We start from the raw sequence: 25597 nt of genomic DNA on the forward strand, positions 1-25597 counted from the left end.
CTTGATCTTTATAATTTTGTTACATTTATTTTTTATTTTTTGATATGTATTTATTCGTTCCATTTACATTGCTATAGTCACTGTGTAGATTGTTTTCTTGACTCTTCTTACTTCACTCTGTATCAGTTTGTATAGAAATTTCCATGCCTCATTATCACATCATTTCTTTTTTTTTTTTTTTGGCCATGCACCTTTATTAGTAAAAAAAAAATTTAGTATGCGCCATGGATATACATCCATTATTATTCCAGTACATCAGATACATTATAAATCATAGACAAAAAAGACATTTTAAAAGGATGATATTAAGATAAAATTGACAATATTTTAAAATATTTTTTACTTAATGATACAAAACAATTTTGTTCTTTCTAAAAATATTATAGGTTGCAAGCAAAATGATTAAATATGCTTCTTATTTTCTTTTTTAAATTCTAATTAATTAATTTTTAGTTTTTAACATTCACTTTTATAAGATTTTGAATTCTAAATTTTCCCCCTTCCCTCCACTCCACCTTCCCCAAGGCAGCATACAATCTGATATAAGCTATACATGTATGGTCATAGTAAACATTTCCACATCAGTCATATTGTAAAAAGAATCAGAACCAAAGGGAAAAACTATGAGAAAGAAAGCACAAAAAACAACCAAAAAAGAGAAAATAGTATGCTTCGATCTGCATTCAGACTCTATAGTTCTTTTTCTGGATGTGGATAGCATTTTCCATCATAAGTCTTTTGGAATTGTCTTAGATCATTGCATTGCTCAGAAGACGGTCACTGCACAATGTTGCTGCTATCATTTACAATGTTCTCCTGGTTCTGCTCACTTCACTCAGTTGAATCAGTTCATGCAAGTCCAGGTTTTTCTGAAGTCTGCCTACTCACCATTTCTTATGGAAAAATAGTATTCCATTACATTTATATACCAGAGCTTCTTCAGCCATTCCCCAATTGATGGCCATCCCCTCAATTTCCAATTCTTGGCTACCACAAAAAGAGCTGCTATAAATGTTTTTGTATATATGGGTCCTTTTCCCTTTTTTATGATCTCTTTGGAATACAACCCTAGAAGTGGTATTGCTGGATCAGAGGGATCACAGTTGAATGAATGAATCACGCAAATTGCTGGATCACAGTTTTATAGCCCTTTGGGCATAGTTCCAAATTGTTCTCTGGAATGGTTGGATCAGTTCACAACTCCACCAATGGTGTATTAGTGTTCCAATTTTCCCACACCTTCTCCAACATTTATCATTTTCCTGTTTTGTCATGTTAGTCAATCTGATAGGTGTGATGTGGTACCTCAGGATTGTTTTAATTTGCATTTCTCTAATCAATAATGAGTTAGAGCATTTTTTCATATGACTATAGGTGGCTTTAATTTCTTCATCCAAAAACTGCCTGTTCATATCCTTTGACCATTTATCAGTTGGGGAATGACTTGAATTCTTATAGATTTGACTCAGTTCTCTATATATTAGAAATGAGGCTTTTATCAGAGACACTGGCTTAAAAATTGTTTCTCACTGTTCTGCTTCCCTTCTAATTTTGGTTGCATTGGCTTTGTGCAAAAACTTTTTAATATAATCAAAATTATCCATTTTGCATTTCATAATGTTCTCTATCTCTTGTTTGGTCATAAATTCTTCCCTTTTCTATAGATCTGACAGGTGAACTATCCCTTGCTCTACTAATTTGCTTATAGTTTCCCCCTTTATGTCTAAATCACGTACCCATTTTGACCTTATCTTGGTATACAATGTAAGATGTTGGTCTATGCCTAGTTTCTGCCACACTGTTTTCTAGTTTTCCCTGCAGTTTTTGTCAAATAGTAAGTTCTTATCTCAGAAGCTGAAGTATTTGTGTTTATCAAAGAGTAGTTGGCTATAGTCATTGACTATTGTGTCTTGTGTACCTAACCTATTCCACTGATCCATCACTCTATTTCTTAGCCAATACAAAGTAGTTTTGATGACTGCTGCTTTATAATACAGTTTTAGATCTGGTATGGCTAGGCCACCTTCCCTTGCATTTCTTTTCATTAATTTCCTTGATATTCTGGACCTTTTGTTCTTCCAGATGACCTTTGTTATTATTTTTTCTAGCTCTATATTTTTTTTGGTAGTTTGGTTGGTATGGCACTGAATAAATAAATTTAGGTAGAGTTGTCATTTTTATTATGTTAACTCAGCCTACCCATGAGCAACTGATATTTTTCCAATTATTTAGATCTAATTTTACTTGTGTGAAGTGTTTTGTAATTGTGTTCATATAGTTCCTGGGTTTGTCTTGGCAGGAAGACTCCCAAATATTTTATATTGTCTACTGTTACTTTAAATGGAATTTCTCTTTCTATCTCTTGCTGCTGGGCTGTGTTAGTAATATATAGAAATATCAATTTCTTATGTGTGTTTATTTTATATCCTGCAACTTTGCTAAAGTTTTAATTATTTCAAGTAGTTTTTTAGTTGATTCTCTGAGATTCTCTGTCATATCATCTGCAAATAGTGATAGTTTTGTTTCTTCATTGCCTATTCTAATTCCTTCAATTTCTTTTCTCCTCTTATAGCTAAAGCTAACATTTCTAGTACAATATTGAATAAGAATGGTGATAACGGATATCCTTGTTTCACCCCTGATCTTACTGGGAATGCTTTTAGCTTATCTCCATTACATGTAATGCTTGCTGATGGTTTTAGATAGATGCTACTTATCATTTTAAGGAAAACTCCATTGATTTCTATGCTTTCTAATGTTTTTAATAGGAATGGGTGTTATATTTTGTCAAAAGCTTTTTATGCATCTATTGAGATAACCATATAATTTCTGTTAATTTTGTTTATTGATATGGTCAATTATGCTTATAGTTTTCCTAATATTGAACCAGTCCTGCAACCCTGGTATAAATCCCACCTACTGTATTATCCTTGTGATAAGTTGCTGTAGTTTCTTTGCTAATATTTTATTTAAAATTTTTGCATCTATATTCATTAGGGAAATTGGTCTATAAATTTTTCTTTCTGTTTTGTTTCACATAATGTCTTACAGCACAATAATATTCCATTACATTCTTGTACCACAATTTGTTTAGCTATTCCCCAGTTGATGAGCATCTATTTTGTTTCCAACTCTTAGCTATCATGAAAAGTTCCACTATAAATATTTTGGGGTGTATGGGAACTTTCTTCTTATAATGGTTTCTTTGGGGTATATGCCCAGTAATGGAGTCTCTGGTTCAAAGGGTATGGACATTTTAGTCACTTTAATTGTATAGTTCCAAATTGCTTTCCAAAATGGTTATACCATTTCACAGCTCCACTAACAATGTACTAATGTGTCTGTTATTCCACAATTCCTTCAACATTGGTTATTGACATTTGGGGGGGGGAGGTGAGTAATTTTTGCCAATATGCAAAGTATGAGGTAAAATCTCAGGGTTGTTTTGATTTGCATTTCTCTTATTATTAGTGATTTGGAGCATTCTTTCATGTGTTTGTGAATACTTTGTGATTCGTCTTTTAAAAATGGTTTATTCATATCCTTATCTACTGGGGAATGGTTATTATTCTTATGTGTATTAATTGTTTATGTACATTGGATAGAAAGCCCTTATCAGAGAAAATTGGTACAAAGATTTTTCCCCCTATTCAACCACTTTCCTTCCTGTCCTAAGTGCATTAATTTTGTCTGTGAGAAGCTTAAATTATTTTATTCTTTGCAATTGCCGCTATCTCTTATTTAGCTAAAAAGTACCACTAGTCAGAGCTGTAAGAAGCATACGACTTTTTTCTCTTTTTATAATATGGTTTTTAATAGTAAGGCTGTGTATCCCTTTAGAATATATTGTGGAATATGGTTTAAGACGTGAGTCTAAACCTGTCCAATTTTCCCAGTAGTTTTTAACTACTCTTTATTTTCAAACATCCTTCTTTTCTAAGGTATGGTTAAGATCAGGTTTGCAGGGTAGGTTGACCTGGGCTGCATCCTGAGCTCCATTTCTCTTCTGAACATATTCCATTTCCTCCTACATCTTCTTGAAGTACATAACAGTTGCATTATTAGAATTTCCTTTCCTTTGTATTTGAAGGTTTTTCACCTGATTACTTGTAGAACTTATTTCTGAATAGAATTGTTAAATTTTACTATTATGTCTTGGAGTTTGCAGTCTTAGTTTTTTTTTTTTCTGGAGGTAATTAATTCTTTTAATTTGCATTTCATTTTCTATGTTTGGAAGTTCCCTTTCGGGGAGTTATATTATTTTCTGCATTATGATGATAGGGTTTTTTTGTGTTCTTCAAGGAGACATAGGATTCTTAGGTTATCTCTACACATTCTGTTTTCTTGATCAGTATTTTTTACTTGCATAGTGAGCATGTTTTTTAAAATATCATTGCTTTTTCCTCCTCTCTTTCTGGATTGTCCTTCACTTCTACATATTTGCATTCCCAATTGTTCTCGCTTATCTTTCTTTTGATGAGACTGGCAATTGCAGGTTCCAATTTTTCTACCCATTAGTTTTGCTGTGCAGGCCATAAATTTTTCTTTCCTAATTCTTATTTCTCTTTTGAAACACTTGGGCATAGTGTGTTGTGGTTCCATGTTCTCTTCACATTTCATAGGGTCCTCTTTCTAGTAAAGTGTTGGAACAGAATTTCCCTCTGTTTTGCAATATTAATTCATAGATATGAATTCATTTACTATATCTAGAAGTCATATTTCTTCCTATTGTTAATGTTTTTCCTATTGATGTATCTGTTTGTGTTCAAGATCTCTGAGTTTTCTTCTTCCTAAGATCTTTGGTAATTTTAGTCTTTCCTTCTCCCTCATTTTCCTATCACTCACTTTCTGACTCTGTCCCCACTGACGGTAGTTTCTTTGGGAGACAATCTCAAATTGTTTCAGCCTCCTTCTACACTAAGCAATTCACAGTTCACCGATCTAGGTCTCTGCCCCAAGTGACTTTTGGGTGGTCAGAACTATTCCCAGATGAGGGCTGTGATCTTTTCCTCAGGCTTAGTGGAGTGCTGCATCCCTCTCACCCCCCATTCCACCCACCCCATAAACTATTCTGCTCCCTCCTTTCCTTAATTGTCTGACCCAGAACTGGCAGTTTAGAGCTTTGCAGCACTGGTGCTATGGGATTGTGACCCGTTTTTGTCTGTCTCACCTCCTTCCACCCCACCCTTCAACCCCCATTGCTATCTTAGGGCTGGGGAAGGATCAGGAGAACACTTAGGTCAGGGGTGGGGAACCTGTAGCCTCAAGGCTACATGTGGCCCTCCAGGTTCTCAATGCAGCCCTTTGACTGAATCAAAACTTTACAGAACAAATCCCCTTAATAAAAGGATGTGTTTTGTAAAACTTGGACTCAGTCAAAGGGCTGCACCCAAGGACCTAGAAGGCCACATGTGGCCTCAAGGCCACAGGTTCCCCATCCCTGGTATAGACTCAGAGGAGGACCTGCTGTTGACCCACTCCCTACCCAGCCCCACCCCTCCATGTTACTCTTGCACTAGCTACCTTGTTGGGCTGTGTTGAGGACAATCTTTTCAAACCACTAAGCACAGCAGATATGAGGTTGTTATTGCTGTTTTTTTACTGTCATTAATACAGTGAGGTTCGCCAGATGCCCCTATTTGTGGATGGCTTTGCATTAATTGCTGTCAATCCTGAAAACAGTATATAATGGGTCTTCTTCAAGGAGATCCAGAGCCACTCAAAAGAGAATCAGTCTAATAATTTACACAGGGAAAGCCAAACAGAGGAAAACCAGGATGTGGTATGGTATCATGGAAAGAGTGCTAGATTTGGAGTCAGAAGACTGGGACTCAAATTGTGGCAGCTAAGTGGCTCATTGGATAGAGGGCTGAGCCTGGAGTTAGAAAGACCTGGGTTCAAATCCAGCCTCAGACACTTACTTAGCTGTGTGACCCTGGGCAAGTCATTTAACCTTTATCTGGGGATAATAATAGCACCTACCTCTCAGGGTTGTTGTGAGGATCAAATGAGATCATATTTGTAAAGCTCCTGTACACAGTAGGCACTTAATAAATGCTTGTTTCTTTTCTTCCTTTATCACTTATTTCCTGTGTGATCTTGGGCAAGTCACTTAACTTCTGTAGGCTTCAAATTTTCTCATCTGGACAAGATGACCCCTTCAGTCCCTTCCCGTTCTATCTAAATCTCAGATCCTATGAATAGTGCATATTGCCCAGAATATGCCAAGCAATTAGTTGGGCAACTCATTAAGTTAAATGATTGGCACATATATCTTCAACAGACATTGAAGATGGACAATTAGCCTGATTCTAAAGTGACAGAGGTCAAGTAGGCTACATAATATTTGGGAAACTACATGATTGTAATTGTCTCAAGTTTCTCCCTGCCCAAATGCATCATTTAAAAAAAAAAAAACCAACCCAATATCCAATATTCTCCCAGTGATGCATATAGAACAGTGAATCATGAAACAGGAGAAGAATCAAAACTACAGAAGAAATGTAGAGGTGGACAGTGGGTTGCATCTAGGCTGAAGTACATTATCAAAGGTGACTTTCCTGCAAGAGTTGGCACAAAAAGGGTATCATCACCTGGAAATGATGGGTACCCAGAGGGAAGATAACTAGTGATAGCTTGAGTAACCAGCAAGCATCCAGAGACCAGGGAAGGCCTCCAGAACAGGTGATGGAGGTAGAAGGTCACCGGGCAGGTGATGGAGGTGGCCCCTTGGAGCTCTGAATCTATGATCCTCTCTGACAAGGACAAGAATTACTCAAGATGAGGAGGGGGGGTAACACACATATGGATGAAAACACGGATCCTTTGCAATAGCATTACTATCTAGTTGTACATGAGGCAGCGAAGTGGCTTAATGGATAGAATGATGGACTTGGGGAGTCAGCAAGACCAGAGCTCAAGTCCTGCCTTAGACATTTACCAGCTGGGTGACCCCGGGGCAAATCAACTTCTCTCAGCCTCAGTTTCTTGAATTACAAAATGAGAATCAAAGAAGGCACCATATATGTCAGTGGAAGTCCTTAGAACGGAGAAGGTGGCCAGGTGAGATGCTGTCTCCCATTCAGAAAACCTACGAGGTCCACCAGCCTACAGACCCAATTGGAGCCGGAAGCCCTAGCTCCCTGATAACGTTACACCACGCTCTAGCTTCCTCTCTAGAAACTACACCCCCCACAATGCTGCTCGCGTCCCTCGGCCTCAGTGGGCAATTCTGATTGGTCAGACGCTTCAGCTTGCCCCGCCCCTTCCCCCAGGCGCGGTTACTTCCCATTGGCTGTGCTTGGGCGCATATGGCGGTGTGGCTGCTGCGGCTACCTGGAGGTAAAGGGGCTAGCACTGGGGCTGGGGCGGGGAGGCGCCCCTGCGGTACACTTGGCCTCTGCCCACCCCATCCAGGCTCGGCCTCCTGGGTCCTGGGGTGAGGAGCACGTCTCGTTCTGTGCTGGGGCTTTAGGGGAGGTAGGGGAGGAGAAAACCCAGCCTGGGAAGGGACCCTGTAAGAGCTTCCCGGGGTGGGGGCGGGCGTGGGGTACAGGAAAAAGGGTTAGATGGTCGATCCATCCCCCGGCCTCCTAATGAAAGAGGAGCTGGTACCCAAGGTCCCTTCCAGCTGCTGTGAACTAGGTTCTGCAGCTTTCTGGAGGAGGCAGTCCTGAGGCAATAGGCATGAAAGACGGCCTCAGTCACGTGTATGTGTCACACACGCCGCCCCCCCCCCCCCCACCCAGGTGAGCGGTATGGAGTCCCGTCTGGAGATAGCGGATGTGGCGCAGGAGTTCGTGACCTTTCTGACCCAAGGTTCCCCGCCAAACATCCAGGCAGAGGCAGCCCGCTATGTCCTGGGACTGACCGGGTCCGAAACTGGCCGGTCACTGCTGGCATCACAGAAAGGGTTGCTGCAGGCATTGGCAAAACTCTTAGAGGCCCCTCCTGGGGCGGCGGCAGGGGCCGTGGGAGATGCCTGGCGGACCCTGGTGAACTTGTGTGCAGAACCCAGTATCCACGGCTCTCTGCTGGCTGCACTGCCTGGTCTCCCTAGCCAGCTGCTGGCCCGGGCACTAGCCCCAAACTGGCCCTGGGCTGGAGAGGCAGCAGCTGCGCTGGCCAACCTGAGCCGGGAGGCAGGGGCCTTCAGGGAGCTGTTGGAGGACGGCGGCTTGGAGTCTGCCAGCGACAAGACATATCAGGAACCCGGCCTGGCCCGCCTTGTGACTGCCTTGACCACCCCAGGCTATAACCCCCATGCCCCACTCCACTACCTGGCATCACTGCTTTCCAACCTCAGCCAACTACCAGAAGCCCGAGACTTCTTGTTGGATCCAAACAGGTGGGGGAAGAGAAGGAGGAAAGATGGGAGCTTGAATCCTTGGAATGGGTTGGGGAAGAGGTGGGCCCCTGTGGGTGTGTGCTGGAAAGGGTCCTGGCTAAGAGGTAAGGATAGGTCTGCAGTTGTTAATTTAGACTTGTATTGGCGTCTTCTGCCCACTCAGCTGAGCATAATTGTGCTTACAGTAGTCGTTTTAATAAATGTTTGTAAATCATGTGGATATGTTGGGAGGCGGAAAATGTGAATTACTGAAAGAGGAGGTGAATGCATCTTTGTCCTGAGGATGCATCCTCTATCTTCCCAGGCATCTGATCCAGCGTCTCCTGCCCCTCATCCACTGCCCAGACTCTGCCGTTCGAAGGATGGGGGTTGTGGGCACGCTGAGGAACTGCTGCTTTGAGCACCGTGAGTAGCTCAGAGGTTTTAAGGGAATCAAAGGAGGAGGGGAGGGGGAAAAGGGAGATCAGGGTCCCTCATAGGATCCCCATTCCTCTAGGTTCCCATGAATGGCTCCTGGGTCCCCAAGTAGAACTGCTTACCTTCCTGCTGATGCCACTGGCTGGCCCAGAAGAGTTCTCAGAAGATGAGATGGATCGTGAGCAGGGCTGGTGGTGGTATTGGGGTTGGGGATGGGGTGTTTCTGGGGATTTTGTTAGAACCCTAAGGATCCTGCAGTGTTAGAACTAGGAAGAGCCTTAACCACACTGAGTAGCCCCAGAGAGGTTTGGAGCAGCTGGGTGGCATGGTAGATAGAGCTCTGGGCCTGGAGTCAAGAAGACCTGAATTCAAATCCAGCCTCAAACACTAGCTAAGTGACCCTGGACAAGTCACTTAGTCCTGTTGGCTTCATTGTCCTTATCTGTAAAGTGGAGATAATAGCACCTACTTCCCAGGGTTGTTGTGATAATCAAATGAAATATCTGTAAAGTGCTTAGCGCAGTGCGTGGCACATATTAACCACTCAATAAATGCTTATTACTGTGGTTCCCCTTTTTACCACCACCCCCCCCAAAAAAAGAAAGGAAAAAGACCTAGAGAAGGTAAGGGACTTGCCCAAAGTCCTGTAGTGAGCCATGGTCAGAGGCTGGACTGGAACCTTGGTCTCCTGGCTGTTGGCCAGGCCCCTTGTATCCCTGACATGGGAGACTTGGGGTGCATCCAGGAAGTCAGATCCATGGCCTCCCTAGGATTGCCAATAGACCTGCAGTACCTGCCCCCAGAAAAGGAGCGTGAGCCAGATGCTGACATCCGAAAGATGCTCATTGAGACCATTATGCTGGTGAGTGGGGCAAGTCCCAGGGGCCTCAGGGATCTGCCTGCACCCTTCCCCTGCCTGATGAGACTGGGTCCCCTAACCTTCCTGGTTTCCCTGTAGCTCACAGCCACAGCTCCTGGACGGAAGCTGGTGAAGGATCAAGGGGCTTACCTAGTGCTTAGGGAGCTGCATAACTGGGAACGTGACCCTAATGTCCGGCTGGCCTGTGAGAAACTCATTCAGGTGAGTGGGAGGGCCGGAGATGGTCTAAGAGCTCATCCTCATCTCTGGAGACTTTCTCCCTTCCAAGTTCTATAATCGGATCTGAACCCCTTGGAGCAGACTTTCACAACATATGTCCCGAGGGCCACTTTGGGAGGGCGGTATGTTGTGCAGGCCTGCCTTAGCAATCAGTCAGTAAGCATCTATTAGGCCCCTACTGTGTGCCAGGCACTGTGCTAGGCTCTATGTGTTCAACGACTAAAATGAAACAGTCTTTCCTTGTGAGGATCTTAGAGTCCAATGGGAAAGACAACAAGGACACACACAAATAGATAAGGAATAAATATAAAATTAATAAATATACATATGTGCAAAGTTAAATATAAGATGATTTTGGAAGTAGGGCACTAGTAGTTGTGGGATCAAAAAAGGCTTCTTGCAGAAGGAAGTACTTAAGCTTTGACTTGGCGGAAGGGAGAGGTTCTTTGAGGCAAAGGTGAGGAAGAAGTTCATCCCAATTGTGGGTGAGACGGCCAGTGCAAAAGCATATTGGGAGATGGAATGGAGGAGCAGAGAAAAAGATGGGATCAAAGAGTGTGAGAGGGAGTCTCCAATAAAACTGGAAAGATGGGAAGAGATTTAAAAGCCATACAGAGGCCCTAGAGGTAATAGGGGGCCACTGGGGTTTGTTGAGCAGAAGAGTGATAGGATCAGTTCTTAAGTACTTAAGGAAAATTACTTTGGCAGCTACTTGTAGGATAGACTGTAGTCTATCCTACTTCAGGCTGAGAGACTAATTAGGAGGTTGCAGTAATCAAGGAGAGGTGATGAGAGTCTGACCATGGTGACACCTTTGTGAGTGGAGAAAGGGGGTATGATGCAAAACAATGTAAAGGTAAAAAAGGCAGAATTTGGCATCTCGTTGAGTGCATGAGGTGAAGAAGAATGAGTCAATGAGGTTAACCCTGAAGACTGGAAGGATAGCAGTGCCTTTTATAGAAATAGTAAAGTCTGAAAGTGGGAAAGGTTTTGAAGGAAAGATAACGAGTTCAGTTTTGGATATGTCTCTGGGACATCCATTTTTAAATGTCCACTTGGCCTTATGGGATGAAATTCAGGGAGAGACGAGGACATGGAAATATAGATGCCAGATTTGTAGATCTTTGTGAGTCGTTTTTATAGAGATGATGAAGCTCTTGGGAGTTCATGAGGTTCCCAAGGGAGAGAGCATAGAGAAGAGGAAGTTGGGGAATGTTCACAGTGAGGGGGCATCATATAACAAGCCCCCAAAGGAGACTGAGGAGAAGTGAGACAGGAGAGTAATATCATGAAAACCCAGAGAGGAGAGAGTGTCCGGGAGGAGAGGGTGGTCAACAGGGTCAGATGCCACAGAGATCAAGAAGGTTGAGGAATGAGAAGAAATCATCAGATTTGCTGGTTGAGGTTGTTGGCAACTTTAAAGAAAGCAGTGTCAATCAAGTGTGATGAGGATGAACTTGGAAGCCAGATTGCAAAGGGTTGAGGAGTCTTCGAAGTGAGAGGAGAGGAAGCAAGTGTAGACAGCATTTTCTAGGAATTTCATTGACAAAGCAGGGAGAGACATGACGATAGTCTGAGGGGATGATAGGGTCCAGTGAAGGGTTATTTTCTTTAGGAGGGGGAGAGAATTGGGTATGTTTGAAGGCAGTAGGGAAGGAGATAGGGGAGGGAAGGCAGTAGAGCCAGGAGAGAGAGAGATCTGCTGAACAATAGGGGATGGAAATGGGACCAAGGGCATAATTATGGTAGAGGAGTTGGTCTTGGCAAGGAGAAGAGCCATTTCATTGTCAGAGACTTGGGGGATGGAGGATAGGATGGGGAAAGATATCAGTTGCTTCTGAGATGAAGAGAAGGGGAGAAGAGGGAGCTTACATGAAATGGTCTCAGATTTTCTCAGTAAAGTAAGAGGCAAGGTGTGCAGCTGACAGAGGAGAAAGGGGACTTGTGGGAAGCTTGAAGAGGGAAGAGGTTTGGAACAACTTCTGTGGATAGATAGGAAATCAGTGAGGGAGGAATAAAAGAACTGCCTTGTGTGGGCCCAGCTGAGTTGGGATGACATGAATTTATAAGGTACTTAGCATCATTGTGCGGCCTCCAGTTCTGTTCAGTGACCCTTGAATAAGAATGCAGGAGGCTGGTGGTAGGGAATTATATAGACCTGAAGTTTGGCAAGAGATGCCTGGTGATAGGAGGTGGGACAGGGGTGGAGAACCTGTGGCCTTTGACTGAATCCAAACTTCACAGAACAAATTCCCTAATAAAAGGATTTGTTCTATAAAACTTGGACTCAGTCAAAAAGCCGCACCCAAGAACCTAGAAGGCCACATGTGGCCTCGAGACCACGGGTTCTCCACCCCTGACAGGGGAACCCTGGGACCAAGCCCTTGAGCCCCTCCTATGCTAGCCACTGAGCTACCTACCTGGGCCCAGGGCTGAGTATTTCTTCTGAGCACAGTAACTTGTCTTGATCCTTACCTGGCCCCAAGCCCTCCCTCATAAGCGGTGTCTCTCTCCTCTGTGACTTTTTGAACACTCTTTTGAAGACAGCTCTAAATGTCTAGGCCTTTTCCCTTGCCCTCACCCATTTTCATTCCCTCTACCTCCATGTTGCTAAGTCCTAAGCCTATAGCCTAAGTCCTATAACTTTGTGGGAGCCCCCAACCTGTGCATTACATCTCTAGGCCTAAACCCATGATATCCCCTTTTCCCTGTGCCTGGGCAGGTACTGATTGGGGATGAGCCAGAGGCAGGCATGGAAAACCTGCTAGAAGTCAGTGTCCCCCCAGATGTAGAGCAGAGGTTGCAGCAGCTGGACCAGCAAGAGCAGCAGCAGCTTCAGCAGGAGCGAGAAGAGGCATTGCAGAGCCCTAGCAGGCTGGATGGTCTGGGACCTAGCTGATGTCTTCTCCCCACACTGGGGCCCTGGACCTCCCCCATCCCTCCTTGTCCCTTGACCATAGGGATCTTGTGACTGGTAGACACACTTGAGGTTGGTGTCCAGGCTACTGGGCTACCGTGCTTGATAAACCAGCTTCTTTCGCTTCAGTCTTTCTTTCCTTGGGTGGGCAAAGCCTGGACTTTGTCAGTGTCTCCCTACTGCCTCTCTCTCCCCACTTCAACTTGATGAGAATCTGGTAATGTAACTCCTGACCCAAGCCAGGTGTTACGAATGAACTGGGAACACTCCTGAGGTGCTTACAGTTTGAGGTGTCCTGTTGTATGGTTAAAACTTTAGTCCCCTAGAACGAAGCTATCATAGTGCACCTTCAGACACAAGACCATTGGCTAGGCCTATTTCCGAGGCATCGCATTCTTTTGGAGAGCTCTTCAAGTTGGAAAGTTGTTCCTTCTCATAAGCTGGAATTTGCCTCTCACTACAGACTTTCTCACTACTCCTAATGCTGCCCCCTCATTCTGGGGCCAAGCAGAGCAAGTCTTTTTGTGACCCACCCTTTGAATATTGGAAGACAGTTCTAATGTCATCATTGCTGTAGCTGTCTTCCTCCTCCCCACCTGGTTTCTTTCACCAGTTCCTATGTCATGGTCCTTTCTCTATCCTGGTGGACCTTCTCTTCATGGGTCTATTCATTAATATCTTTTGTAAAATGTGGTGCTCAAATCTGAACACCAAAGGTGGTCACAGTAGAGGAGTGGACAGTGGGGCCATCACCTCCCTAGTCCTGGACACTGTGTCTTTATCAATAAGCATTCCATGTCGTATTATTTATATTCCCAAATCTTTTTTACACACTGTTGGCTTAAATCCATGCCTCTTCCTCCTCCCTCCTCCCTTTTCCCTCCTCTGTGTGGTTGATGTTTTGAGCCCAAGACTAGGAGTTTACATTTATTCCTATTAAATGTCATGTTGATTCAGTTCATTCTTCCAGCCTTTTCAAATCCCTCTCAGCCACATCATCATCATCATCATCATCATCATCATCATCTCTAAGTCCGATCGACATTGCTTCTATGACTTCATCTAGATCATTGGTTAAAAATGTAGAACAGCATAAGACCAAGAACACAAGCTTTCCCACAGTGACCACAGTCCTATTAGTCACTGCTCTTGGCCTGGGTGTTCTGCTGGTCTGAATCTCCCTAGCTGCGGTATTGTCCACCTCAGGTTTGTCCACAAACATAATGTGAAAGACTTTGTAAAGTGTTTTCCAGGAATCCAGGCATAATTCAAGGGATCTCAAAAGTTTTCATGCAGTTTTAAAGTCAGTACAGCTTTCGTAACTTAAAACTGCATGAAGATTGTAGGGATCCTTTGTACTATGTCTTACTTTCCCCTGACTTGGCAGTCCAGTAACTCTATCGAAAATGGAAATGAGGTTAATCCTATATAACCTTTTCTGGGTGAACCCATGGGAGTTATTAGCGCTCACTACTTTTCTCTCAAGTGCCTACAAATGAAGTTCTATTAGAATTAGTAGGAGAAAATCACTTTTAGCTGAGAACTTTGTGGAAGGTTTCATGGGAGGGAGGGCTGTTGTGGTTTGGGGAGGTCCATCTAGGTGGCCTTTGGTGTCCATTCCTACTACTCTGATTCTCTGAGGAGGTTGCATGTGAGCTGGGCCTATGTCTGACTGGAGCCCTCCCTAGGTTAGAGGGAGACTGCCTCTCCTTTCCCTCCAATTCCTGGTCCAGGGCAGGGCACACAAGAATGCCATGTGCTGCTTCCCACCAGCCCTCCCCAGAGACATCTCCAGCAGCTCTGACAGAATAAATACTTTATCTGGCCCCTGTCCCCACTCCCCTTACCCAATCCAACCCCTTCCCTTCCCTCAGTTGACCAGGCGGTGCAGCGGGGCTTTCCGAATCACAGACATGGAGTAGAGGGACAGAATCTGCCGGGAAGCGCTGGGCTGGGCTAGGCTGCCCCCTGAAGGGCCCCGGGGCCCCATTCCTCCCCATGATGGCAAGTTCCCAGTCTTGTGGAAATTAGGCTTCAGGCTGGCCAGTATGCTAGGCCGACCTATTGATGGAGGGCGAGCGGGTGGGGACGAAGGTCCAGGACCCGGACCTGGACTCAAATGTTGTGCCAGCTGAGGAGATGGGAGCTGGAGGAGGGAAGTGGGTGGCCGGAGCAGGGCCGGTGCTGACAGCTCGCTCGTTGGGGCCTGCTCAGGGCTCGCCTCAGAGGGCCCCTCAAGCATCTTTATGGTTGCAGGGGTCAGTGTTCCTGCTTCCTCGTCCTGTGGTTCAGGTCCCTCCAATTCCTCTATAACACAGAGTGGGGAGTGAGGGGGCCCCCCGGGTGACAGGGTCAAGGCTAAGCAAAGGAGGGGCCTAGGAAAGAAGGATTTGGCTTTTGGGAGGAGGAGTAGAGGCACCTCAAGAGGTAGTGGCTTGGAGGGGAAGAGGGGCTCTGCTGTGGGTAGAGGGGAGTTCTAGCTCTGGGCTCGGTAAGCAAGTGTATGGGAGAAGTTACCTGATGCCAGCTCACCCCTCAGAGCTTTCTCCTCAGCCCCTGGCGTCGTACTGAGCACATTGTGGAACAGGGCATGGGATGCAGGCAGCATCCAGCAGTGGGAAGCCACCTGCTGCAGGCCCAGCCGGGCTCTCGGCCGTAACTGGAGCAGACCCTGGATCAGGTCCTGGCACTCTGGGTGGAGGGTTAGGTGGAAGGGAATGTTGGGGTGGGAGTGTCATGCCTTTGGCAGGATTAGCTCCCCTTCTAGCCCTGCCCTCCCCACTCCCATGCTACCATCATCACTGTGGCCAGTTAGAACATTCCTGTGTACCTCCTCCTGCCCCTGGCTCCCTGCCTCCAACCGGGGTGGGCAAGAAGGGGAGGACTTAAGAGCTAGAAGGGACATTAGCGCCTTCTCTAATCCATTTCCTTTTACTGAGGAGGAAAACAGGTCTAGAAAAGAGGAGTATCTTGCCCCATGGCTACCAAGTGGCAGAGATAGGGTTTAAACTAGGTCCTCTCGCTCTGAATCCATTAAAACCAGGTTACCTTGGGACAGGCTGGGCCGGAAGGCCAGGCTCTGGCGCATGAGGTGCAGCATTTTATGGGGTTGTCTCTCCTTGAAGGGCAGCTTCCCTGTCACCATGGCGTAGAGGATCACGCCACTGCACAAGGAACAGACCTGTCGTCACCATTGTCCCAAGCCCCCTATTTTTACAAAGAGCTTTCCTCGAAACAACCCTGTGAGGTAGGTATTAGAGCAGTATTGCCCCTAATTACAGAGGGGAAAAGTGAAACTGGGGAAAGCCCAGGGTGCTGATCCTCTGGGTCACATGGCTGGTGAACCTGGGCCCGGAGAAGAAACTTGGGGGTGAGGCCCTCTACCTCCACCCCCACTTTGTCCTTACTGACTTACAAAGGGTTTTCCTCACAATGGTGACATAGTCTTGCAGGTATTTTACCAAGGTGCCCAGAAGTCAGTCACTTGCCCAAGGTCACACCTCTAGGGTTGGAGCCAAGATCCAAACCCAGGGTGCCTGAGTGGGCCAGATGACTTCTAAGATTCCCTCCAGGCCTGAGTCTGTGATCCTATGAATGGGTTCTACTTCCTCCTCCCCCTCATCTCCCTCGGTCCTACTAGGCCCACTTCCCTGCCCCCTCTTGGGACTCACTCCCCAGCCATGCCCCGGCCCCCCACTCTAGTCCCTAGAGGTTGTTCTGTTCTTTGTTGAGAGGCCTTGCCCCTTACACTGTTCCCACTAAATTCCTTGCCATGTTGTTTATATTTTCCCCCTGGAGCTTTTTCTCCTGCACTCTTGATTCCTCCAGGGCTCACAGTCCTAGTTTTTGTGGGACTTGCTTCCCTGCTCCCTATTTCCCAGGGCTGCCTTGCCATCCTCCTGTGCTCCCTGTGATCTTGGGGCTCTCTCCTCTGCCCCCAAGCCTCTCTCCTGGGGCCCCCACTGCTTTGTCACTCACAGGCTCCACAGGTCGGCCTGTTCACCATTATACTTCTTGCTCATGAGGATCTCAGGGGCTGTGTAGGCCACAGAGCCACAGAATGTGCTCAGCAGAGAATTCTTCACTGCAGTCCGATTGGCAAAGCCAAAGTCTGAGGGGGGCAGGGTGGGAGTGGGGGAGCAGAAATGGGGCAGAGGAGGGGAGGGGTAAAGGAGGGTTTGGTGAGGATGACTCTGAATGATGAGGACAGCTCAGGGGGTGAGGACTAGGAACAGAAGAGGGGCTGCTTCAAGGGGAGACAAATCTTCCTCGACCTTCCTCAACATTTGTGTCAGAGGTTCTTTACCTTTTTGCGTCCTAATCTGTCAAGGCCCAGGTGCCCCTTGTCCGAATGTGTTTTTAAATTCATAAAATAAAATACAAAGGAAACCAATTACATTGAAATAGTTTTCAAAATATTTCAGAAACCTTGTCCATGGGCCCCAGGCTAAGAACCTTAGGTCTATGCTACCATCAGGCTCAGTGAATGTCTATGACAATCAATGAGACTTGGGAGATGTGGGAGTTTTAACCTCTGTCAGAGAGAGTGTCACAGGAACCCAACGTGGATAGGACCTCCCAGGCCTTCTTAGCTCAGCCTCTTTCTGAAAGACGGTTCCCTCCCTAACAACTGGTCACCCAGTCTTTGCTTGAAGACATCCAGGAGTGAGTGACCTCCAGAGGTTGCTTTTTATTTCATTCTGTCTTTGGTCAGTTTGTGCTTTATGTTGTGACAAAATCCAAAAGGGAAAGGGAGGAGGTCCTGTCACAGTGATAGAAGAGCCTGGGTTGCAGGGGAGGGGGCTTAGTCTTTTGAAAAGGCTGAACAGGAGGAGGGTCTTACCAGTAAGCTTCACAAACCCTCGATCATCCAGCAGGATGTTCTCACACTTTAGATCCCTGCCAAGACAAAGAGGAAGGGAGATGGAGGCTGGGGTCGGGAGTTGGGGCTGGCTGGGAGTTGGAGGCCAGGGGCAATTCTGACGGTTAGGCCTAAGACCAAATGCCAGGTCTGATGGAGGATAGAGAGAGGTGTTTGAGTGGCTAGGTGGCACCATAGTGCAGAGAGTACCAGACCTGGGCTAGGAAGATTCCTCTTTCTGAGTTCAAATCCAGCCTCAGACACTAGCCGTATGACCCTGAACAAGTCACTTCACCCTGTTTGCCTCTGTTTCCTTATCTGTAAAATGAGTTGGTGAAGGAAATGGCGAACCACTCCAGTATCTTTGCCAAGAAAACTCCAAACAGGGTCACAAAACGTTGGACATGACCAAACAACAACAAAGAGTGGTGTCAGGCTGTGGCAAAGGATGGGATGGGATCTGGGGTCAGGATCTTCCACATCCATGCTCTGGTCTGTCCTCCGACTTCTCCCCTGGGGACTTGGCCCTACCACTTAGTCCCTCTCTTTCATCTTCTGTCCTTCCCTAAAAACTGTCCCCAATATATAAAACTGCCCAAGCGCACTTCTAACCATATCCTATTGACCCCAACCTTCAATTACTCCCTATTGCCTCTAGGATAAGGGATAAACCCCTCCACTTAGCAGCTGCCCTCAAGATTGTTGTGAGGATCGAACGAGATGTTTTTAATAGCTTATCATAGTACCCAGCATGTGTGCCGGGCACTGCTTTACAATGGTTATTTCATTTGATCTCAACAACACTGGGAGGCAGGTGCTATTATTATCCCCATGAGGCTAGATTTGAACTTGGGTCTCCCTGACTCCCTTTTCCCTATCCCCCTTCCCCCTCTTTTAAAGACTTCCACAATCTTGCTCTAACTCATCTTTTCTCCTTATTTCATAAGGCTCATCATCTTATTCTCTGGGTTCCAGCCAAAATAGGCCGTGAGCTTAACATTCCATCAGACATCTTCATGCATTCAAACAAGCTTTCCCTCTACCTCCCGCACTCCATCTTTCAGAGTCCTTAGCTTCATCAAGGCCCATCTCAGAGACCCATCTCCTTCATGAAGCCTTCCCTGATTTCCCCTATACCCTCCTACATTAGTTAATGCTCCTTGAATCCTTTGTTTTACTTATTTGTATACAAGGAGGATCCCCACCCCAGGACACTGTAAGATCCTTGACCACAGAGATTATTTTGTTTTTATCTTTGAAATTCGCAGCACCTAGTATAGTATCTGGCACATAGGTAAGCTCTTAAACATTTGTGGACTTGAGGGTTGTGACAGAGTCTGGGGTTAAAGCAAGGGCTAGACTCTAGGGCAGAGTGAGATCAGTGATGAATATGACCAGGATGCTAAAGCTCCTCTTGGTCTGGCAGAGAGTCTGGAGGGAGGGAAGCCACACAGGGCTGACTCTGGAATCGAGGTTGGTATATGGAACCTGGGGCAGAGTGTATGTGTCGGGGAGTGGTGGGGCAGCTGGGGGCAGGTCTCTGGGGCTCCCTCCCTCACCGATGAACAATGCCCACATTGTGGCAGTGGGCCACAGCACTGACAAGCTGTCGGAAGAGCCTTCTGGCCTCCTCCTCCTCCAGCCCGGGGCAACAGCGCCGATCCGATGTGGCATTGATGTGCTCCAGCAGGTCTCCTCGCGATGCAAGCTCCAGAACAAGGTATGAGCGCTGGCTGTTCCGGTAAGTCTCATAAAGCTGAATCTGTTCCCCAGGGGACATCCATCCCCCTTAGGCCTCACTCTGGGCATATTTCTAAGAGGCAGGGCTGAACTGGGTCCAGACAAAGAAAGTGAGAGGGGGCAGCCCAAACCCCAAGTGTTAGAGGAGCTGGGGTGCTTAGCCTTGGGGGATTGGGGAGAGGATTTGGCTGATCAGGTCTGAGCAAGGAACTTTAGGGGTTGAGGTGAGGATGTGGTGGCTTCACAAAAGCTGCATCTCTGGGAGATGGGAAATTAGTGTGCAAGGAATCACACTCCCTCTTCCCTCCCTGTGCCCCCTCCCTAGCTCACCACATTGAGGTGCTTATAGGTGGCATTGAGTGAGTAGATCTCTCTGGGAAGGAACTTCCGGGAGTACTCTAAGGGGGCTTCGGCTGTAGATATTATCTTAATGGCCACCTGTTGGGGGAGGGGAGTAGAATAAAGGAAAATACATAGAACAGGCCCCCCAGGACCTTGGGACAGGGTGTGTCCTGCCATCCTGAGATCAGCAAGCTCTCAGGAAAGAGCATTCTTAATGTCCTCAGTCTGTTTTGCAGTGCCTGGCCCATAGTAAATGCTTAATAAATGTTTGTTGAGTGACTAATAAAGGGGAGAGACAGGACCTGCCCTTGTAGAACCCTGTACCTTCCATCCTCTCCCTAGTTTGTTTTCAGGAGCTGCCTGGGCTAGATAGAACCCCCTTTCCTCTAGACAGCCTTCAGATATTTGAAGGTAGTTGTCATGGCCCCCAAACCTTCTCTTTCCCATGTTAAACACTCCCAGGTCATGGGATTTAGAGGTAAAAGGAGCCTTAGAGATTGAAACCCCTCATTTCATGGATAAAGGAAAAAGAGGCCTGGAGAGAAAGAGAGGGAGTTGCCCAAAGAAACACAGAAAGGTAACAAAGGTGGAATTTGAATGTGGTCCTTATCATTCCAAGTGCAGGGTTCTTTCCACTGCAGTCTGCTTTTCTCCTCCTAGGCAACTAGGTGATGCAGTAAATAGAGAGCTGGGATTGGAATCAGGAAGGCCTGAGTTCAAATCTAGCCTCAGATACTTATTAGCTCTGTGACCCTGGGCAAGTCAGTTAATCTCCATCTATCTCATCTGTAAAATGGAGAAAATAGCATCTACCACCCAGAGATATCATAAGGATAATTTGCAAACCTTAAAATGCTATATAAATACTAGCTACCACTTGTTCTGTCTGATACTTTCTTCCATCTGAAAAACCCTTCCCATGTTTTAAGACAGTCACCATGCCCCTCCTAAGCCTTCCCATCTTCAGGCTAAATCAAGTATAGTTCCTTCAACTAATCCACATGGCGTAGTTTCTAGTCTCCCCGCCATCTTGGTCACTCAAGTCTGAGCATTCTCTGGCTCATCCAGAACCAGGCATGTTGCCTCAGATGGGAGGAACCTGACCAAGCAGAGTGAGACTTACCTCTCTCTCTTAGGACAGGTTAGTTTTCAAGTCTAAATGTCCTGCATTATTGTCATCTGTTAGCCCACTTCTAGGCATGTGGTAGCACCAGAGTAAAATAATGGTTAAATGGACTTGAGTAGAAAATAGGGCAGCTAGGTGGTGCAGTGGGTAGACAGCTGGGTCTGGAGTTGGGAAGATTCGTTATCCTGAGTTCAAATCTAACCTCGGACACTCACTGGCTATGTGACCCTGGGCAAGTCATTTAATCCGATTTGCCTCAGTTTCCTCATTTGTAAAATGAGCTGCAAAAGGAAGTGGCAAACTGCTCCTACACCTTTGCCAAGAAAGCCCCAGATGGGGGTCACGAAAAGTCAGACACAACTGAACAGTAACAAGAATGTAGGGACGTGATTGCTGCCTTTAAGTGCCTTAAGGTTTGTCCTACAGAAGAGGGATCAGACTGGGTATGCTTGGTCTAAGGAGGACTATGAAGATTTGCAGAGAGGTGGACCAGCCTGCTGAAAGAAGAAAGGGCCACTTAAATTAGTGGGTCCCCCAGTACTGGAGGTCTTCAAGTGGATGCTGGATGTTGGTGAGAAAGCGATCAAGGGCATTCCGGCTCAGTTTGAATTAGACGGCCCATGAGGTCCCTTCCTGCTCTTGAGATTCTAAGAGTCGAGCCCTGATGGAAGCGTTGGCTGGCTTTAGAGATTGTGCTGTTCCCTCTTACCCACTTCGATGGCCCTTCATTCTTTGTCAGCCCACACTCCCTCTCCCCCAGCCACTCACCATGGTGTGGCACTTGGCTCGCAGGTCAGAGGACAACTTGTAGTTTTGGCGCATTCTCTCATGAGTGGCGTAGCCCAGGTAGACTTTGGAGAAAGCCCCTGAGCCGATCTTCTTGGAGGAAAGCAGATAGCCATTGTCTCGGCACTCCCGCACCTGATCCATGAATGCCCGCCGGTTTGAATCTCTCTTGCTGCTACTCTTCATGATGTGGCTGGAGATCCAGGGGGAAGGTGGGGCAGCTGGCAAGCTCACCTGGTCATAGAGAGAAACAGGGGGCTGGGCAGCACGACCTCCCACAGAGAGACCAGGGCTAGAGCCAGCGCATATGCGGGAGGTTGGGGTTGGGGGCGGCGCAGGTGTCCCAGAGGTAAGTGCCACCCAGGCTCCCCGCTGTGCTCAGGGGCAAGGACTAGGCATTTGCACGGACTGAGTTCTCTGGTTGGGGAGGATGTGCTACTGCGGCGTTGGACTGGGTATGGGGGCAGATTCTAGAATAGAAGCTGACTTTATAGTTCTGGAACTTGGGTCTGCATTGTTCTCTCCAGGCTTCTGCTGCCTTCCCCTGTGTGCTCCCGTCCCCCACCACTGCCCGATGAGATTGTCCGGAGGCACTTCCTTCCCTGGCTAACACTTGATCTCAGGTGTGAACCAGCCACCCAGAATCACAGTCTCAGAGTTGGAAGGGCCTTCAGTGGCTCAATCCATTCTTAACAGGGATCTCTGAGAAGTGGTTACCCTGACTGCCTCTGCTTGAAGACCCCCAGAGACGAGGAGCTCATCGCCCTTTGAGGCTGGCAGTTTCACTTGTGGACAGCTCTGATGGCCAAGAAGTTTTTCCTTTTATGGAGCCTCTCTGCAGCTTTCCCTCTTCTCTCTTCAGTTAATCAATTAAATCAGTCATTCAACAAGCATTTATTAAGCACCTACTAAGTCACAAGGGCTAAAAAAGACAAAAGTGAAACAATCCCTCCCCTCAGGGAACTTCTGATTTAGTCAGGGAGGCAGCAAGTATGTATCATATCGTTAGAGCTGGAAGGAACCTTAAAGGCCATAGAGTCCAACCTCCCAGTTTACAGATGAGCAAACTGAGACACAGAGAAATTAAGTGACTTGCCCTGAGTCACACAGCTAATAAATATTCGAAGTGGGATTTAAATTCAGGTCTTCCTGACTCCAGATGATATATTGCTACTCCTTGCATATATTCCACATATACTTCAGATAATGTATTTTCTTGTATATATCCTGTATATGCCCTAGTATATATAGAACAAATGCAAGGCATCTACAAGTATATTAGGCACATATAATTATATGTAGACTGAATATGAAGAGAACAAATAAAAGAGGGATGAAAGAACTACATTAGCAGTCATAAGCATCAGGAGAGGCTTTGTGTGGAAGTTGGTACAAGTCCATTGCTTTTTTCATATGAAAAACAGTTATCATATACCTTCCCTCCTCCCCCCCACCCCTGCCCCAAAGACTGTGTTCCCTTCTCTAGACTAAACCTACCCAGTTCCTCAGAATTAGGGTTAGGGTTAGAAACATTCTATGATGGGTTAGTTCCCCATACTAGCTTCCAGTCTCCTCCCATCCTGGTCACCTTTTTTGGACACAGACCAGTCTGTCATGGGATCATTGGTATAGAGCTAGAAGGGAGCATGGTGGTCACCTAGTCCAATTCCTTCCTGGTTATGGGACAAAACAACCAATGATCAGAGAGAGTGCCCAAGGATAAATATAAGTAACAGCTTGGATTTGATCATAGGTCTTCGGACTCCGGGTGCATTCTTTCTAATGTTCCATGGTACCTCTCAGTGTCAAAGACCTGCCTGAAATGTGTTACTCAGAACTGAACACATGATTAGGCCAGGGGACAGCAGGAATCACTATGCTATTACTTTTTTCTTTTTTAAAAAAATTGCCAACTTGAACACCAAATGAAATAAGACTTTGATAAATCATAACGGAAGAAAAGGAGAGAATTGTACATGAAACTCTATTATGTGAATCTCTATTATGTAAGGCTTGTTTTCTTTTTAAGTATATGATAAACACAATGTATAACTTTCAAAATTACTCTGTTGTCTGTAATATTCTGTCCCTCTCTCTCCCTCCCTCCACCCCCCCCCCACCCCGTAGTAGACATTATCCCTCTCTCACCTACCCAAAGCAGCTAGGGGGTACAGTGGATAGAGTGCTGGACCTGAGTTCAAATGTGACCTCAGACACTTACTAGCTGTGTGACCTTGGCCAGGTCACTTAACCTTTGTTTGCTTCAGTTTCTTCAATAGTAAAATGGATATGGGGCAGCTAGGTGGTGCAGTGAATATAGCAATTGCCCTGGAGTCAGAAGGACCTAAGTTCAAATTCGACCTCAGACACTTAACATTTACTAGCTGTGTGACCTTGGGCAAGTCACTTAACCCCAATTGCCTCACCTCTCTCCCCCCTCCAAAAAAAATGGATATAATAGAGTTATTGTGAGAATCAAATAATGCTTAGCACACAGTAGGTACTATTTAAGTGTTTATTCCCTTCCCCTCAACATTTTTTTAAAAAAGAAAAGCAAAGCCCTTGTAACAAATATGTATAAGGAAGCAAAACAGATTTCTACACTGGCCATGCCCATAAATGTATGTCTCATTCTGCACCTTGAGTCCTTCACCTCTCTGTCAGGAAATAAATAAATAGCATGCTTGCTTCATCATTGATATTTTAGAATATATTAACCAAAGTCAGTCAGTTCGTTGATCAGTGTTCTTATGTCTTTCAGAATTGTTTTTCCTTTACCATGTTGATACTCTTATATAAATGCTTTTCCTGGTTCTGCTCACTTCACTGTTTCATTTCGTGCATCATTTCTTATCATACAATAATATTCCATCACACTCCTATACCGTAATTTGCACAGCATTCCCCAGTTGATGGGCATCCTTTTAGTTTCCAATTCCTTGCCACTACAAAAAGAGCTGCTATGAGTATTTTTGTACATATGAGTCCTTTTCCTCTTTCTTTGATCTCATTGGAGTCTAAGCCTGGTGATGCTATCCCAGGACCAGAGGGCATCTTCAGTTTGCTAACTTTGGGGGCCTGATTCCAAATTGCTTTCCAGAATGGCTGGACCTATTTTCCCAAAGCCCTTGAATTACTTGTCATTTTCTTTTTTTGCTGTCTTTTTCAAACTGATGAATGTGAGGTAGAACCTTGGTGTTACCTTAATTTGCCATTAAATCTATTATTTGGTGAATTTTTTTCATATGATTTTTGATGGTTTGGGTTTCTTTGGAAACTGATTGTTCATACCCTTTGACCATGTATCTATTGGGGAAATATACCATCCTTACTAGAGCCCACTCTTTTTTAAATTTGGCTACCATTCTTCTTTGTTGTTGTCTCATTTTGAATGTGTAATGCTCAGAGACCTCCATATCTTTTTCACATAAACCACCATCTTTCTATCTATACCTCCCTGTCTTATACTTATGTAGTTGATTTTTTTGAGCTGAAGAAAAAGGCTTTATGGAATCACCAAATCACTGTCTATCAGAATTGGAAGGAGAATCAGACAGCCAACAAATCCAGTATTTATCTTGGGTCATAACTAAGAATATTGTCACCTGGGGCAAAAACAGGGCTAAGGGGATAGGGGATACAACCTGTGTATGTTCCCACAGTTCAATTAGTAAGTGGCTGAGATTTAACCCAAGCCCTCTGACTCTAGATGGGTCTTGCCCATATAGTTTGTTCTAACACATTTCCTCCTTTTGCAGATGTGGAAACTGGTTCAGAGAGGGAACTTGCCCAGAGTCCCATAGCCAGTAAGTGGCACAGCTAGGAGAGTATAGCTATTTTCAAGTATTTAAAGGACTATCAGTTTGAGAAAGGGGTTGACTTTTTCTCCTTGGCCCCAGAGAACAGAGCTAGCTGCAGCCTACCTTTCCCCATTGGGCTGTTCTCTTCACTGTCACTCATGC

General features: G+C 45.6%; 2 protein-coding genes across 2 annotated transcripts; one reads left to right on the top strand and one right to left on the bottom strand.

Annotated features, from left to right (window-relative positions):
• Nucleotides 1-7300: 7300 nt before the first annotated feature.
• On the top strand, nucleotides 7301-12908 carry HGH1 (HGH1 homolog). The gene is made up of 7 exons (XM_036741522.1): nucleotides 7301-7341; nucleotides 7749-8347; nucleotides 8652-8752; nucleotides 8844-8942; nucleotides 9535-9626; nucleotides 9723-9845; nucleotides 12586-12908. Exons 2-7 carry the CDS (start codon nucleotides 7758-7760, stop codon nucleotides 12760-12762), a joined length of 1182 nt encoding a protein of 393 aa, XP_036597417.1. The 5' UTR covers nucleotides 7301-7341; nucleotides 7749-7757; the 3' UTR covers nucleotides 12763-12908.
• A 1742-nt stretch (nucleotides 12909-14650) lies between these two features.
• LOC118834076 (testis-specific serine/threonine-protein kinase 5-like) lies at nucleotides 14651-21821 on the bottom strand. The gene is made up of 8 exons (XM_036741521.1): nucleotides 21618-21821; nucleotides 19712-19819; nucleotides 19201-19403; nucleotides 17624-17679; nucleotides 16759-16891; nucleotides 15829-15944; nucleotides 15298-15471; nucleotides 14651-15087 (listed from the first exon to the last, which is right to left on the bottom strand). Exons 1-8 carry the CDS (start codon nucleotides 21819-21821, stop codon nucleotides 14651-14653), a joined length of 1431 nt encoding a protein of 476 aa, XP_036597416.1.
• Between the last annotated feature and the right edge of the window lie 3776 nt (nucleotides 21822-25597).

This window comes from Trichosurus vulpecula, chromosome 1 (assembly GCF_011100635.1).
Source record: "Trichosurus vulpecula isolate mTriVul1 chromosome 1, mTriVul1.pri, whole genome shotgun sequence".
Classification (NCBI taxonomy): domain Eukaryota; kingdom Metazoa; phylum Chordata; class Mammalia; order Diprotodontia; family Phalangeridae; genus Trichosurus; species Trichosurus vulpecula.